Source organism: Pan paniscus, chromosome 19 (genome assembly GCF_029289425.2).
Source record: "Pan paniscus chromosome 19, NHGRI_mPanPan1-v2.0_pri, whole genome shotgun sequence".
NCBI classification, from domain to species: domain Eukaryota; kingdom Metazoa; phylum Chordata; class Mammalia; order Primates; family Hominidae; genus Pan; species Pan paniscus.
In genome coordinates, this window is record NC_073268.2 from 85,100,001 (window position 1) to 85,118,248 (window position 18,248).

General features: G+C 37.4%; 1 protein-coding gene across 5 annotated transcripts in view; it reads right to left on the minus strand.

The window, feature by feature from the left end:
• ABCA6 (ATP binding cassette subfamily A member 6) overlaps positions 1-18,248 on the minus strand; it is an 89,837-nt gene that overhangs the window by 18,731 nt on the left and 52,858 nt on the right. For all 5 annotated transcript variants that reach the window (XM_063599362.1, XM_063599361.1, XM_055101723.2 and 2 more), the window contains 15 exons: positions 17,486-17,593; positions 16,192-16,365; positions 15,803-15,916; positions 11,018-11,137; positions 9,339-9,416; positions 8,041-8,132; positions 7,227-7,347; positions 6,501-6,618; positions 5,524-5,615; positions 4,937-5,091; positions 4,342-4,417; positions 4,171-4,265; positions 3,122-3,241; positions 2,783-2,923; positions 1,001-1,080 (listed from right to left, as the gene is read on the minus strand). In XM_063599362.1, the coding sequence (XP_063455432.1) occupies positions 1,001-1,080; positions 2,783-2,923; positions 3,122-3,241; positions 4,171-4,265; positions 4,342-4,417; positions 4,937-5,091; positions 5,524-5,615; positions 6,501-6,618; positions 7,227-7,347; positions 8,041-8,132; positions 9,339-9,416; positions 11,018-11,137; positions 15,803-15,916; positions 16,192-16,365; positions 17,486-17,593 (1,684 nt within the window). The remainder of the gene's footprint in view (positions 1-1,000; positions 1,081-2,782; positions 2,924-3,121; positions 3,242-4,170; positions 4,266-4,341; positions 4,418-4,936; positions 5,092-5,523; positions 5,616-6,500; positions 6,619-7,226; positions 7,348-8,040; positions 8,133-9,338; positions 9,417-11,017; positions 11,138-15,802; positions 15,917-16,191; positions 16,366-17,485; positions 17,594-18,248) is intronic.

An 18,248-nucleotide genomic window follows, 5' to 3' on the forward strand; every position in this document is an offset into this window, starting at 1 on the left:
AGCAAGTACAAAGTCCTGAGGCAGGAGCTTACATGTCTGGCAGCATTTAGGAAGAACTAGAAAGTCATCTATCTAGCATGGAAGGAACAAAGCAGATATATATATTATGATATATATTATGTTAAACACAATGAGCTAGGCACTGTTCTAGGCACTTAAAATATTTACTCATTTAATCCTAACAACATGGCCAAGTGGGCACTAATAGTATCCATCATTGCAGAGACGAACCATCTAGATATGCAGGGATTGAGTACCTCACCCAACATCACCCAGCTAGTAAGCAGCATGCCTGGGCTGAGAACCCAGAAAGATGGGCTCTAAAGTTTGAGCTCTTCACCATTATGCTGTGCTGAGAAATTACACCCAATGGTCTGCTGTTGGGAATGACGGGGTTGAAAGCAGAGAAAATGATGACAGGAGAGAGAGTGTGGACAATTACAACCAGCAAAAGGAGTTACACACAATGCAGGGGACGGTCGAAGCTATCATTCAAATAGGAAGGCCAAATACACCTGCACAGACACAAGGAGGTTGATGGATGGATGGAAATTTTCTCTGTTGCTTCTATTTTATTAGTGAAATATAAAGCAAGGGCATCAACTGAGGGATAAAAGTGGGAAGGAGGTGGATATGTAAGGAAAGAAAGGGAGTCAAGTAATAATTTGGGACACTTGGTGTGAATGGATTATATACATGTAGGCAAAGCAGGCCACACAGAGGGGCTTTTAGAGGGGGATGCCATGGTTTCACAGTAAGAACAGTTAAGCATGTGTGTTTCCTGCAGCTTCGGTCCCTGCACTGGAGATTAACCTCTTTTCACAGAGTCAGAGTAACCTAAATTGGGGTTAAATCTCACCATTACCTACCATTGGAATTCTTAAAAATCATACCCTACAGCCCTATTTTAAAAAATTGTTACACAATTAGCTTCCATTAAATTATTATTTTAGTATTAGTTGATTCTTCAAAAGATTTATTTGAATGTGTTCACTCTTACCTGCCTCTAATTTGTGAAAGGTCTGTGATAGAGGGTAAACGTCTGCCATGGGCAGCTTATAGGTTAACAAGGAGGAATACCTGAAAATAGGAAGATGTCGTTTTCAGCTCTGAGTTTCAAGGGGAGAAAATGAGCATCAGAATAAATATTGATATTACCAACAATTTTCTTCTTAAAAGTAATGCAAATTAATGTATTTCTTAAATATGAAATCACAGCATTGTTTTGAATTGCTTTTTGGTATCTGGCTGTTGCAGACAGCTCTCCTGGTAAGAACTCAGCATAATTATATATGTGCTCAGCTTATGCAAAACCTTTGCATGTTGAAAATCAGGTATTCTGAACTATTCCCTTTGATTAGTTCAAATTAGGTTGGGAATTAACCCCAAAATAAATGTTCATCTTTGTCATCAGAAAGCTAATTCATTGTTTTGTTTTTTTTAATGAATGAATTTTTTCTTTATTTCTTACATTTCCAGCAATTTGCTTTACATTTACAATGGAAAATATAAACACTTAAACAAAAGTAAATTCAGGACTATTTTGTAAAACCATAAATAGTGGCAAATCTTGGAGATGGAGGTTGATATTGGCGAAAGATCTGTAAGGAAGACATATTTATTCTGAAGGCTCTTTCTAGGCCCTAGGGCCATCTAGAAGTAAGGAAATCAATAGAGCTTGGGCTGCCAATCAAAAAACCTCGGAATCTCCTTGATTCCCCCTCCTCCCAGAAGTCTAACTTGTAAAGAATAATATGAGGTTGGGAGAGTTGGAGATTGCAGTAGAGGAAGGACATAAAACACTTTAACTAAATACTTCCTGACCTCTAAGGAAGAGCCGTAATTGATTTGGGGCATCTTGCTTCCGTGTGCTACTTCTGGCTGTAAACCCTCATGCCCTATTCCCAGCTTATTCCCAAACAGGGGTTTGGTGCTCCCAGGTGGCACTAAGGTTGACCAGATGTCCAGGATTGGCCCTTTTCAGACCAGCCACTGCTCTTTCTGTTTTATCATTTTTGATCTTCCCACCTATATCAGAACCACTTCTCTGATTTGTGACACCAAACGTCTGGGAATGGGACAAAGTTACATGTTCTGATATCTATCTTAGAAAATTTAATTACATTTACACTGTACTAAAATAAAATAGTAGCTTTTATGTCCTATTTTTTGATGTACTTATCTCTCCACGGGAATTTCAAATTCAGTTTCTGCTCCACCTTCTTGCCCTCCCCCAAATAACATACAGACATACACAAACACACACACACACAGATATGTGGGCATGCACACACACATACACACATACCCCTTTCCACTCTCTATTTTAAGGTATGAAAATTCCATTAAAGAGAGACTCTTTGATTATCTCAATTGCCATTTTTTTCCTATGGGGAAAATTCACCCTAAATATTTACATCTTTTACATTTTAAATATTTATATATGTTAAGCATTTATGAGGAGGCCCAGGAAGGACACCATTGTGGTCCTGTGTGGCTTTGAGTCATCAGAAGTTCCTTCTCCCAAGTCTTTCCAAGTACCCCTCTGGAGCTGGGGATCAGCCTGGGATGGCCGAGGAGAGTGTGCCTGGTCTGCCCCAGGGGACACAGCTTCCTGGGTAGGTCTCAATCTCTTATAATCTGGAATACTGAACAAATCCTTTTCTGAGGTCCCTAACTTTTATTATGAAGCCAAATCACTGTGAAGTTCTCACACAGCAAAAAGGAAACCGCTGAGTGGATAAACCCTCCATATTTCTCCATAATCAAAAGCCCGTCTCACCTTTCCTGCCCTGCAGCCTGTGGGAAAAGCTTCAGAATCTCAGTGTGGACCAAAGTCACTTGAGCCGTTTCCTTCACTTTTAGCTCTAGAATGTAATCCTTGCCAAGTTTGTTTTTCAGGTGTTGGATGGAGCCAATGCATCTATGGGCAAGAAAGAGAATATGTTGGAAAAAATATTGCCCTTAATTTTTTAATGTTATTCTTAAATTTCAAATGTAGAAGAAAAGGTGTCACCAAGGAAGCCAAACGGAAGGGCTCCAGCCACGCACAGGGATTTTTGCCCTTTCCATGGGAAATCTCATTTTGAGCATCAAATGCAGGCTTCGGAGAGACACCCACCTAAGACTTCCAGACACCATGATGGCCACACGGTCACACAAGGCCTCCGCCTCAGCCAGGTTATGGGTGGTCAGGAGGACACCTCTCTCTGTGTTTTTAACGACTGCCTGGATTGCCTGCCTGCAGTGAGCAAAAAAATTAACAGTATTTAAAACAACTAAGTGCAGAAGAAAAACAAGATAAAATACAATATATGAATCATATTCAGATCCTAATGCAAAAAAATAGTGCAATGTAAGTACTGACTAGGTTTTTGATAACATAAATAACATTTTTAAGTATTTTTAGATGTGCTAATCATATTGTAGTTGAGTTATCTTCTGAAGATACTAACTGAAATATTTATAAATTAAAGAATATGTTGCTTTGTATTTCCTTCAAAATAATTGGAGGGTGGAGAAAGGAAGTGGGTGGAGATATAGATCAAAGGAGATTGGTTCTATTGATACCTGCTGAAACTTGTCCGTGGGAATAATGGATTCATAAGCGATTCTCTACATTTGTATAAAATTGCCATAACAAAGTTTTTGTTAAAGTTGGAAAAGTATTGGACAGTGACAAATATGAAACTAGATTGAAGATTTTATTATTCCAAAGGGTAAATCCTAGATGGGAAAAGTAAGTGAAAGAATAAACTCGAGAAAAACTGGAGGAACAAATTTGACAGGTCACATTAAAAAGGAAAAAAAACAAACAGGAAAATTGTGTCAGGAAGTTAATAGTCTCCCAGGAAACAAAGTAGAAGGGAAAAAAGAAGAAACAGTTATAGACATCTCAATAATTAAAAGGCAAAATATTTTTGTATTTTAACAGTCCACATTGAAAACCTAAAACCCCAAGAAAATGTTGGGTCTTTTTAACCTGAATACCACGTGAACATCATGCAGATTAGATCATCTACTGGTTAAATATTTGTTTTCCTGATAATATAAATTATTTCCACTGAATCAGGAACTAGTGGGTTTGAGGGCTGATTTTCCAAGACCAGTTAAAATATGCAACCTTCCCTAATGTGCATGCTCGCAGCTCTGGGGTATAATGATGCTCACCACATTTGCTGCTGCCCTGTGGGGTCTATGCCCGTAGATGGTTCATCCAGGAGCAAGACAGATGAGTTTCCCAGGAGGCTCAGCACAAAACACAACTGCAACGTAGAAAAACACCCCTGTTTGCTACCATACCACACCAGCTCTCCATAGAGCATCACACACCGCACGTACCTTTCTCGTGGTTCCTGCTGTTAATTTCTGCACAGGAACATTCAGCTGCTCATGCAGTTTGAAAGCACTCACTAATCTGACAGAAAACAGAATGAGAATATCTGGTCAAGACAAGGTTTTTGGAAAATCCAAGCACACAGAACAGTAACAGCATTAGAGGGAAGTTTAGTAATATTATTGTCAAAATCCTAACTCATGATTTTAAAAAAGAGATTGGTTTATTTTGGAACATGAAAGACTTTTTTTTTTTTTGCCTCATAAACAGTTTTAGGAAAAACTAGAATTCTGAATGAGAAACTGACAATGGATGATTATTTCATTTCCAGGTTTTTTAAATTAGAAAACTGAAATGGATGACGATTCATGGTGATTCGTTCACTTATTCCTTGTCAATTATTTTATATAATCATTTTTTAAAGATCTCTCATTCAGGGATGCAGGAAGTCAGGTCTTGTCCCTCATCCCTGCTCTGCCACTGACACTCTGGAAAGGTGGAGATAGCATATTGACTCTCCGTTCTTGATTAGTGAATTCATCATCAGTGCTACAGTCTCCCTGCATTCTGACACAAAGGCATCGCAGGTCCCGTCTGTACCTTGCGATGGCGAGCCTTGCGTCCGCTTTCCTGAGCCCCTTGACGGCAGCATACACCTCCAGGTGTTCCCTCAACGTCAGCATGGGCCACAGCACGTTCTCTTGAGGGCAGTACCCCAGGTGGCCCAAAACTGAACTGCAGCCTTTCAGTTCCACCTAAAAAAATAAAAGAGCTTTAGAAAGGCATGCAGCCTTTATTCCAATAGCGTAATTACTCCAGAAACTGACAAATATAAGCGTCTAAATTGTTTAAGCATCAAATAAATACTATAGAAATTACTTCATATATTTATTACAGAAAATGATTTAAAGTACAAATATAAAAATATAGTTTTACATGCAGAGGAGAAAAGAGACCTAATAAGCTCAGGTAGTTCTTGAGAAACTGATGAGTAAAAGGTAATTGGTTTCTGGTAAGATTCCAAGTCCTGTATAACCTGATGCCCAGTAAAAATTTAAAGAGGGGAAAAATAAAATTTATCCAAAGGCAAAAAAAAAAAAAAAGAAAAATAGTATAGTCTTACAAAGATATAATCTATACGTATCATGAAATTTCTGTTTTGGAAATGGAAACCATTTCCTCACTACCTCTCCAGCAGTTGGCTTTGTGATCCCAGATATCATTCTAATAGATGAACTTTTTCCAGCACCATTGGGTCCTAGCAATCCCAAAATTTCACCTGAAAGAAAGAATCAGACTATCAATATTGGAAGTGAAATACTGAACAACATAAACCTTTTGCTCCAGTGAAATCTTCTGAGATTTTTGCACCCTTCAGTTAGTACCATTTTGAGATTGATAACATATATGTAATCCACATCACCAAAGCATGTTCTTTATTTTCTGTAATTATGCCAAATGTTACTGCAAAGCTAATGAATTTGATGTCAATACATCTGTCCTTTTCCCCCCAGATTACTTGTTTCCATTGGAAATGTGTCCAACTGTTTTCCGTAATAGATGGCCGATGCACTGAGTACATGTATGAATGATTCTCAAACTTGAGAAGTTAGGGATATTTTCTTCATCCCAAATTCAACCACCTCTGTCCAAGTTACCATCATCTTTCATCCCAACTGATATAAAAGCCTCTGAACTTGTCCCCCCCAACCCAAACTGACAAACGAACAATAGCCAATCTGTAATCTTTTCAAAATATAAATTAAATATGACACAAATCCGCTAAAAACTCTCCAATGGTATTATGCTAACTTGTATAAAACACAAACTCATTGCTGTTTTCAAAAGCTGTACCTAATCTGGCGCTGCTCAGCTCTATAGCTTTATCCCTTCCATTTATGGATGCATTCACTGGCCTCTTGGCTAGAGACACAACCTTTCCAAATGTGTCTGAGTCCCTGCCCTCACTGTCTCCTCTACCTGGATGCTCTTTGTCTAGTGGCTTCACAATTGTATTTCCAGAGTCTAAAACACTCCCTGGCACACTATATATATATATATAAAATGAATGAATGCTTCAGCAAGTAAAACTGTGCCTATGACATAGATGTTCGGTAGGTAGTTCTAAAAGTAATGGTAAGTTTTAAAAGGGATTATTACAGACCTTCTTGAACACAGAAAGAGATATTTCTTGCTGCTATTTTCTTCTTCCTCTTTGAAAAGCAACTTTTCTTCTGGCCTGCATATTCTTTGTGTAGACAGCTGGCAATTATAACAGGTTTCTAGAAGAGATGACAGCATGATTTTCCTCTTAAATTTCAGAGACTTTAGGTCTCTGCTGGAACCTTTCATGCCTTATGTCATAAGCCAAACCATATTTTGAGTTGAGAGTAATTCATGCTGCTAAATGTAATATGCATTCATTAATGTAGAAAATATTTCTTGCTTCTAAATAGACTGAGTTTCATGGAAGCAGCTTATTGTCTTGCCAGAAAAGGGGTGGCTAACCTCATGGAACCATCACATCTAAGTCAAATAGAGTAACCCTTAAAATCTTAATCTCTATTTAGCATTCTTCGACAAATCTAACTTAAATTATTTAACTCATGAGGTCTTGTTGGTTGTGCAATTATAGCCCTAATTATGAAAGCCCACTTTTCTCAAAAGAAAAATTAAAACCATTAGGTTTTGTGTTCTTTTTAGCTTCTAGGACACTCTGAATAAGCGAAGTGCCTTGATTATGCAGATACTTCTTTGGAGTGTCCTGGACGCATAATACAGAAATGCACCAAACTCCAAACTCTCAAAATGAAACCCAGTGTATCAAATCCTGCTCTTGACAGTTCTTGAATATCTCCATTAATATCCATTTTGCCCCTTGCTTTTTTACCTCATCTAAGATTGAAGTGGTCAGAGCAGTTGCTGTTCTTATTCTTTCTGCTTGAACATCTTCATCTTCATCTATGGGTTCTTCTGGATTTGGCTTAGCATCTCTACTTTGGGGGGAAATTCTATGGAGAAAATGAAATGTGTTACATGTGGTATTCTAGCTGTTAAAAGATGTGTCAAAAATCAGCATTCCTGTGATTTTACTACTGTCCTCTTCTCTAATGTGCAGGTGATGATGTGGTGATGACTGTCAATATTGCTTCTGCTTTTGCCAAGAACTCCTGTCCCACTAGCCAGAATCCCTTTCTTGATGTTGTTGCCATTCTTCCAGTAAGAATCTTTGACCCTTTCAAATCTGTCAGCAGGTACTGCTTCTTTCTCTTTAAAATTCATGTCACTCTCATTTTCTCTACTCAGTCTGAGCCCATCTTCATCACACCAGATTTTTTTTCAACATCATTTACTGCTCACCCTTTCTACAGCCCTCCATTTTTAAAACACTCAACTATGTTGCTAAATCGATTCCTTCCCATCTTTTCTTTTCAAGGATGCACAATTATCTCAGATGAGAGAATGGCATATTTGGGTCCTTATTAAATTTTGGATGGAGTGAAGGTTTCTTACAGCTGCTTACAGCCAGAACTCTGCCTGGGAGTTCTATCTCTTGGCAGTAAGGCAGCAATCCACATTCCCTAATGACAATCAACATGTGCTTCCATTGTAAATGTAAATCTGTATTAACAAGATGATAGCACAGACACCATCTAGGAATGTTAAAATATGATATTAAGTATAAAGTTAAATTTCACCCCAACCTGAAAACAGGATCTTTTCGCATTCTTTTCTTTCCACATTTTAGTTCCATGCATCTTAGAACAAAAACGAATAGCAAAGTCTGAAAGTAGGGCTATGAGCAAAGAAATACAGTTATATTTAGGCATAAGTTCACAAATATTATTTAAATATTTGAATTAAGTTGGTGGTGTTTTGTCTTTGGGTAAATAGTTGTGAATCATTCTCATAAGCTGGGGGAGAAATGTAGCTATACATTCACAATCCAGGTTAGTGAAACCTGTTTCCTTTCTTCTCGCCACCCATATTCAGTTTGTAAGTAAATTCTATCTGCTCTATCTTCAAAATTATCCATAACCCAATTATTTCTCACCCCTACTCATGATACTCCCACCCAGGCCTAGGTCATTATAATGTCTCACCTGGATTGTTGCAACCCCTTCCTACTTGGGCTATCTCTGCCCCTCTTGCTCTAAACATCTGTTCTCAATACAGTATCCCGAGCTACTTTTTAAATACATAAGCCTGAACTTATCACTGTGCTTAAAACCCTCCAATGACTCCTCCTCCATCACTCAGAGTAGAGTCAAAGCCTTTAGAGTAATCTAGATTACCCTGTGTGACCCTTTCTCCTGGCCTCTCGCTTTATCCCATGACTTCTGTGGCCATCTTTCTTATCACTCTCTTCCTTGGTCACTCAGTCACAACCACACTGGCCTGGCTGACCCTGGATTGAGCCGGGGTCACTCTTGCCACTTCCTACTGAAGTGCTCTTCTCGAAGCCTTTCCTGACCACCCATCTGACACCACACATATTATCCATTTAGTTTATTATCCATGTCCTTCCACCAGAATATAAGCTCCATGAGGGCAGGGACCGCTGTCTTTATTTTCTCCTGTACCTAGAAAAGTACTGACACATAGGATTCAAAGACAGTAGTTCCCTTCAGCCTAAATACACCAAAATAATCATTTTCCCTTTCACTTTTATTATTCAGTTCTTGCCTTTTTAATCTATTATTCAAAGGAAGTAAGTTATATTGCATCTCTATTTTTTACAAGCTCTCTCAAATTTAGAGGAGGGACAGTAAACAGGATAAGCAAACAAAAAATTAATTTAATATTAACTTTTGGACACATGTAGCCAATCCAAGCATGTAAAAAGTAACTCTAAGGTTTAGAAACATGTCTGAAGGTAAGCGCTTTATCTAAGATCATATAAAAACACTTTCAAAATGGCACACTTTGGACAAGATCAAATTGTTATAGTGAATGACAGTCATCCAAAAGAATGTGTGCTGAGGTGGAAAGGCCTTCTTACTATGAAGCAGACTAGAAAATCAGTGGCACTCAATTCAAAATTTGCCTCTGGAAATTCTCTGTAGTGCTCCTGGTCTCTCTGAAAAGACAAAACAAAACACACACACACTAATGATAATTCATCTGCTTTATGATTTGTACTTAAATAATATAAAATTCACATATTGAATATTTTCCTCATAGATCTCAATTTCTTTGTGTGCACTAGTGACAAAGTAATTCCCCACAGAAAAGAGAACCTCCTACTCAACTCTTACTGTCTCTCAATAAGCAAGTAACCTACGTCTGTTCCTCTCTTCAATTCTTTGTTTAAAAAAATTTGGTTTTAACATTTGCAGAAAGCATATGTTATTACTGAAGCATATGTTATTACTGAAACAGTAATATGCTATTACTGAAAGCATAGCAGAGAGAGGTGCTGGCACTGGTAAAATTTCTGGGGGTTGACAATATTTTTCTTAAGTGCCACAGACAAGCCTTTTCAGAGCCCTTTCTTATCCCAATGGTGACTATTTTCCCATAATGATAATTAGTTCCAGCACGTTATTCTTTCTTCATCAATCAGTTCATTCAGAAAGTTACTTATTCCTCCTATATAATACATGACAGATCTAGATGAATGTATTTCACCTTGCAGGTCTACTTAGGAGGAAAATGCTTTAAGCAAAGGGATTAGTTTCTAATCGAGAACTTCAGGCATTGCTCAGCCAATGGAGATGTATTTTTGCAAATAGAAGGCTTTTCCAGTTCGCCAAGGACAACCCTGATTACAGAAGCCCTCTTTACTTTCCTTAAAGCCATTTCATCCAGAGTGGTACAGAGCTCCAAAAAGTGTGTTCTCCACTTAACTTTCTTGCCCTGGCCTCATCGTATACTTTTCTCCACTTGAACCACATTCAGTTTCTTTAATGCCTCCTGGCTTTTCCTGCTTCAAGGCCTTTGCTTTCCTCTGCAGAACATGCTTACCTCCTGTCCCATTAACTAATTATTATTCATCCTTTAGCCATGTATTTAAATATAACATCCCCAGAAGAATTGTCTGACTCGCTAGAACACACCAGCTGTGCCTTGTGTATCCTCCCTTGGCCCTTTGCCCTTGTCCTTTGTAACATTTAAGTTCCTTGTATTAACTTGAGTAAGTTTGGTCTGCCTTTGCCTCCACTAAGCTTTGGGAAAGTCAGGACTGTGCTATCTTGCTCATCAGGTGTCCCCAGTTACTAGCACAGTGACTAACAGAGAATAGTATTTGATATATATTTTTGAATGATTGAATGGAATCGCATATGAGTTTATCCTCAGCGGCTAACAAATTACCTGTCAAACCAAGCACATTTTTTCCCCCAATCTGGCATTACCCATATTTGAATGGCATTTGACAATGCCTATATTTTGCAAAGTGAATAGGACAAAAGTTTAAATGTTTTGTTGAGATTTAATTTTGCATCTGATAAAATTCACTCATTTTAAGAGTAGAACTCAAGGATGTTTAGTAAGCTTACAGAGTTGTGCAAGCATCACCATGATTCCCCTTTTGAACATTTTCATCATCCCCCCAAAATCTCTTATGCCCATTTGCTGTTACTCCCCAGTTCCACTACTTTCTGTCTCTCTTGATCTGGGAAAAGCACTTTAATAAGCTACATATTCAAAATTAATGACACAGTTGGTAACATTTCTTACCACTTCCAAAAAAGTTTTAAATCCAAGCAAGGTATATGAAGGAACCAATACCATGGTGGTAATCAACATACTTAGGTCAAAATGATTGATTAAAGTGATGGAAAACATGATGGTGGAGGCCTACAAGGCAAGTTCAAATATATTGTATCAGACATACTCAACCCATTGATATTTTGTAAAACATTTAAGATGCAGGTGTTCTCATGATGTATATCATAATGTTCCCATATGCAGATATACCCATTTGACAATGATAGTTTCTCCTTTTAGAGACAATAGGGAAGAAGCTTTTGTTAACAAGAATACATTATGATCCCCAATAGAAAATTCTTAATAAAGACTGGCGACTAAGGTGAAAGCTAAAATGACCAAATAGACTTCTTGACGTGTATTATTAAATTTAATCCAAGACAAGAGGATAGAGGGATTACCTTTTTATGGCTAAGGTAACAATATTGCTAATGAATAAAAACCTGTATATGTTGAAAGTTACATGGCTATTATAAAAAAAAACAAACAATCCATACTGTCTCTCAACCAGACTACTGTGGAGCTTTCTCATTGTCCTTCCTGCTCCATTTCTTCCCCATTCCAAACAAATGACTTTTCTGAGATTGTGTGTTTTTATTGTGATGGACTTATTTTATTTTACAATTTTTTTACTGGCAAATGGGAAGGAATAAGGATAATTTTGTTTGTTTGTTTTAAGAATCAATTGATCAGCCAAGTATGTATTGAGCACTACCCTTTCTTTCCCAGATCTTATTAATGTACTGATTATAATAAAAATAGAATCATAATTGCTAAATTCACTGAATATTACATAAATGCCAGGTTTTAATAATCTAGCATGAATTATTTAATCCTCACAACTCCATAATGTAGTACTTTTATTATCTCTCCCTTTACAAATGAGAAATCTGGGGTTCACTCTTAAGTCCTTCAGTTCACCTAGCTGACTCCTCTTATTCTACCAGACCTCCATATTTCTACAGTTTCTTTCCTCTCTTCTGATCCACTGGAACAAGAGAGGAGTCTAAACTTTGACAGTGTGAGAGGATACTCCAGAACTCCATGTGCTAAGATGTGCTACTATACCTCCACCACACAGCATAATAGGCTGAAAAGATACTTCCTTATCAGGCAGGGGTCTAGGGTACCAGTAAAGCACCACAACCCTGGGGGTATGGAAGTCCACTGGAGTCTAGAAACAAATTAACTACTGACTGTGGCTTCACTCAATGATGGAGAAACATTGCCTACACTGTCCTTCCAAATGGATCCCAGATCACCAAAGGACAACTGCAGTGAATATCAACATACTATACCTTCTGACATATGATCCTGTGAGGAGTAAACAAATTGCCTTAGTCCTAGGACTAGCATCGTTTAAGTTGATACTAGCTGTACAATGATAAATTCTCACAACATATATTTTCAATACATATTTAGAAATAAATTATAAGTTATTTGTATGCAAATGCAAATTTTAGTGCAAACCACTTGAGGTCTTTGTGAAGAGGTATAATTTTAAAACTTTTTAGCCTACTGAAATCAAGATGTGTTCATCAGCACAAGTTCTGAATCAGTATTGCCAACCATGCTACTGTCTCATATTTTTTAACATGAGGAATGACATAAGGTCTGAGACTTCAAGTTTATTCCTGAGCCTGTCACTATTTTTTGTGTTTTTCTGAGCAAGTTACTAAATTTTTTCCTCTATTGAAGTAGGAAATTAAGAAAATAACAGAATAATAGCATAAGTAATAATAGTGAAAATTATAGTAACAGAAAAATAACAATAGCTCATAGAATGAATTGCTGTATTAACCAAGGCTGAAAAGAATTTAAGTTGCGCACCCCCACCTCCGCCGAAGTTAAAGTTAAAAGAGAATACTAACTGTCTGTCCCAAGAAACATTAACCATATCTCCTTCCCACATATTCTGTAAGTTCTGTAAGTCCCTGTTTTTCTTGCTGTGCAGCTGCAAGGTCACAAGATAAGTAAGTGAAAGTTAAATTGCAACTCATATTTTTCCTAAGATGCAAGTCATGGCATAAATGACGAACAGCCTTTGTTCTCACTTCTGCAAACCTGCTTCCTGCTTCAAGTTTTTCCCGCCCCAAAATGCTTAAAAGTTGCTCGCTTTCTTTGTTAGGGGCTCAGACTTTCAGGACACATGTCTGCTGAGCCGATATACACCTAAAATAAAAGCTCTCCTGTATCCCGATCGGTCTCTCTAGTTCCTTAATTTCCTGCAACACTATAAAATTTGGTAAATCATACTAGACAATTTTGAATTTCTTTCAAGTCTGACATTCCACCATTCTAGAAATATGTAGATTCCTTTCAGTGATAGAAAAATGAAATAAATAAATATACTGAAATAGATAAGCATAAGAAGGGCAAAGGAAAAACAATCAGAAATTACAAATATATAAATACATATTTTACTATTACACTGTGGTGTAATTTTGTTTTTATATTTTGAACAGTCTTTGTTTTCCAAAACGTACCTTGCCTCTGGAATATTGTCTTGCCTTATTTGAATCCATAACAACTTAAGCATAAATGGCAGCAAAGGATAAAAGGCATGTAATCATACGTATATGTGTTTTGATTTTAAAAATACAGTGTTTCTCAGTGTCATGTCTGATTTTCTGCTGTGATCTTTTATTTGTGATAATTTTTTCAAATCACAGTGAGAACACCTTAATCACCATGTTAGTTCACAAGCCTAAGAAGTGGTTCTGCCTTATCATCTTTCCTTAGAAAGAACAAAGTCAAATTTCTTCTTTTGTTCATCTATTCACTTGCTGCCGTATATACAAGGGGCATTCATAATATGATAATGCAGATTCTGTCTTCTGCCATTTTTTGAAGGAAAGTTCCTCTCACTGGACTCTCACTCCTTACTCCACAATGGGAAAATGGTTTCTGCTCTCTAAGCCTAGAGATGAAACTTATTGTTTTGGAAGATTCTGGCATATTAAGTTCTAGAAGTTCTGTCACAGTCTATGGAATTGATGCACAGATTTGAAATCCTGGAACTTGGCTGAAAAAATCTTGTCTATAATGTTTTCCAACCCAAAGCATCACTATGGAGCCTGCAGCCATGAGGAAATCAAACCTGCTCAGCTTCTCCACTAAACGCTAAAAGGCAAGGGCTGAGGTATGTTTCTATCACTGATGCTGAATGCTCTCGTCTGAGAAATTTCCAGCTCTATACAAACTGGGATAAGTTGTGAGTATACAGTAAGCCAGGGGCAACTATTTCATGAGGCACATAGCAAAAAATGTGTCCATCTAGATGTGCATTTGTTCCAGTTTGGAATGATTTCTGTGTAATAAGGGTCAACACAAGGAGTGGCAAAAGCCACAAAAGGAAGCTTGATTCCAGCATGCTGTTTACTTAGGACTGAAGGATAAGCTGCTGAAAAAGCATCTATGAGGGGCACTCACTAGGACATCTGCAGCATCACTCAGGCTGGCAGGAGCAGACCCATGCGCAACCACGCTGGACAATAACCCTGACATTTCTTGGCTATCACCTCCAAGGTAGACTTCGTTCAGAGCTAAAACTACTGGCAAACACTAAGAATGAATGTGAATTCTTTGTTCACCTTTGCTAGACAGATACAAGAGTGCTGACTGAAAAGAAACCAACCAAGTGTCAGTAAGACTCTCTTCTACAGACATCTGATCTAGCACCTGAGATTACACTGGACAATGGCAGTAAGTCTGTTGACTGAACAAAAAATAGTCTCCATGGAAAGGATAAATGGAAAGACCTTTTGTGCACCAGATCCTCATGGCTGCCTCAAAGCCAGTTTTTCCGAGTAAGGTGAGCCTAATGTTCTTTCTGTAGCCTCTGTACTTCCACTGGATTGTGCTGATGGTGGTAAGAGATATAGTTATAGACACTGTTTGCTGAATACAAAGAAATATAGACCAGAGAAGTCAAACCCAAGTGCTGTCCACTGAGAAGGAACAACAGCTACCTGCTGGCCAAAAGAGTCCCAGACTAATTTCTTGTAGAAGTCAGTGGGTCGTATAGGTTGGTGCAAAAGTAATTGCGGTTTTGACATTACTTTAAATAGCAAAAAAACGCAATTGCTCTTGCACCAACCTAATATTAAATATATCATTTCTTATAGATGATCTTTGGTTGGGTTCTTCTCACGGATTCAAGATTCCCATTCCAAGAGTTGAGAGCTGTTTTCCAGACAGACATTCAATCACCAGTTGAGGATATCAGTTAAAGGAGGCCTGAAGTGTAGGACTCAGGGCACTCTGGTGTCTCTAGAATTTCAGCAAACATTTCCAGCAAAGTTTTCCATGATTTTGGACAAGGTCTTTACTTTTATACTAACAAGTAACCTGGCATAAGTATAAAACATCTTTAGTATCTGAAACTATTAGCAGCTAAGGTTAAGAGAGACATTCTTGAAGACTGTAGAGATGGGTTGTAATGTCAACTGTTAGGAAGCCAATTTTCTAGTGTTGGCAGGAAGCCCTGTATTCTGGAGACATAAACTCAACACGACGTTTCAGACGTCAGGTCTTCTGTAAGATTCTCCATAAATTCTGTTCAATGGGTAGCACCTGATTTCTTTAGAAATATTATTGATTCAGTAACAGTGTTACACTTCCCTCTCTTTTCTATGGTGTAATTTTGAAGTATTAATTTCCCCTACTGTCTTAAAGCAGACATCTGTATTTAAGATTACATTAGAAGTTTAAAAAATAACACTATTTCTCTATTTGTATGTATTATATACTTACAAAAAAGAAGTAAAATGACCAAAGGCCACTGTTTTTTCTCCTTTTGCGAAAAATAAATGATATCATATATATGAAGAAGACAAGAGAAGCTGCATAACCAGGAGTAACTATAACCTGAGGATAAAAGAAATAATAACATAGTCAAAAAAACAAATATTACTGAGGGAAAAATTAGATTACAAATTTTAAAAAACAAGTAACCTGGCATAAGTATAAAACATCTTTGGTATCTGAAACTATTAGCATTTTATCATACATGCACTTTGCATGTTTTTTGTTTTGGTTTATTACAAAATATGAATTAAAACATCTTAACTACTTAAAATAACAATGTTAAAATTTATTATTAATTACTTTATGAAATTTGGTTTATGTACTGTGTTACTTACCAAAGCAAACACAATTTGGCTTGTAATAAGAAGGTACTGCATGTTTTCTATGTAGAAAATTAAATACATTAAAAGGAGAATTAAAATGAAGAAGCTGACGTCCACTAGTGCCTGCCCACACCAGTAAGCAGAAGTGTAGAGGCCCGAAATCCATAGCTGGGACTTAGCATTTTTCTGATTAAAAAAAAAAAAGAAAGAAAGAAATGTATATAGATTCAATTAAAATGCAAATCTAAAATAAACACAAACACATTGGAAGAATTTTTAAGATAAATATAATCTAATCTTCTAATATTAAAAAAAATTATGCATATACTGCTTAGTAACCTGAGGCTTATAGAGCCAGTTCCATGGTTTACAAGGTGTCTATCAAAAATAAAATGTATACTGTGATAGGCCTGACTCATAACACAACTTTAGCTCATGAATAATGAAAAGTGGACCTCATAATGTTCAAGGCATTAAACTCTATAAAAATAAGTATTGGCCAGCATGGTGGCTCACGCCTGTAATCCCAGCACTTTGGGAGGCCAAGGCGGGCGGATCACAAGGTCAGGGGATTGAGGCCATCCTGGCTAACATGGTGAAAGCCCATTTTGACTAAAAACACAAAAAGTAGTTGGGCATGGTGGTGCAAGCCTGTAATCCCATCTACTCGGGAGGCTGAGGCAGAAGAACTGCTTGAACCTGGGAGGCGGAGGTTGCAGTGAACCGAGATTGCACCATTGCACTCCAGCCTGGGCAACAGAGTGAGACTCCATCTCAAAAAAAAAAAAAAAAAAGTATTATTTTGTGACCTGGAGGACATAATACATTTACCTTTACCTAAACATCTTGGAGAGTTTCTGGCTCCGGATGGTGAACATTGATAGATTTAACTGCTTTGTCTGAATAATGGGCATAATCGAATACAAATATAACATAAAATTGCAATTTCCAGAGTGGAAAAGGAATTCAAGTCTTAAATTTGGCCTTTGATTTTCAACATCAATGATTTCCTTCTTGTGGTTGGGAAATAATGTGGTCAAAAGATTTATAATATTTCCCTTTGAAGGTTTAGACTAATTGGAGTCTCTGAAAAATCACTGTACTTTTCAGGTGACTTTGGAATAAAAAGCATTTTGAGTTTTTAGAAGTAAATTATCTGACTTGCCAAGAATAAGGTTTAGCTACAATATCTAAATTAAACGTACATTCAAATGTTTTTGTCAGAAGAAAACATTTTGAACACATAGCATTCAAAATACAGATATTGAAATTCCTGAAATTTCTTCTTTTCCCTGCTTTTTCTTACCTTGTAATCACTGATGCTGCCCATGGTGATATAAGGAGAAATGCTACATAGAACCAAAAATAAGAAAAAGGAACCATCCGGCAACCCAGTCCAGAGTCCTATGTGGCTCTGAAAATATAAAGGGTAGCTTAAACTAGTGAATATTTGTTAAATGAAACAAATAATTATAGCCACAAAAATGCACCTTTTGAAATGTTGAAAAATCAAAGTAAAGGTGTAGCTCATTACCATCTAGGCACGGAGGTGGGAGGGAAAGTGACTCTGATCTTCAACTCAAAGAACAAAGAGAAGTCAAAAGTCATTTAGGACCTACTTCTGGGGATATTTCCAAAAGAATTGAAAGCAAGCTCTCGAAGAGATACCCTCACATTCATATTCATACCAACAATACTCACAAGTGGAAGCAACCCAAAAGTCCAAATTAATGGATTAACAAAATGTGTATGTATATACAAACAATGGATACTATTCAACCTTAAAAAGGATCACTTGAGGTCAGGAGTCTGAACCAGCCTGACCAACATGGTGAAACCCCGTCTCTACTAAAAATACAAAATCAGCCAGGTGTGGTGGTAAATGTCTGTAATCCCAGCAACTTGGGAGGCCGAGGCAGGAGAATCGCTTGAATCTGGGAGGCAGAGGTTGCAGTGAGCAGAGATCGCCCCACTGCACTGCAGCCTGAGCAACAAGAACAAAACTCGGTCTCAAAAAAAAAAAAAAAAAAAAAAGAAGGAAATCCTGTCACATGCTACAACATAGACGA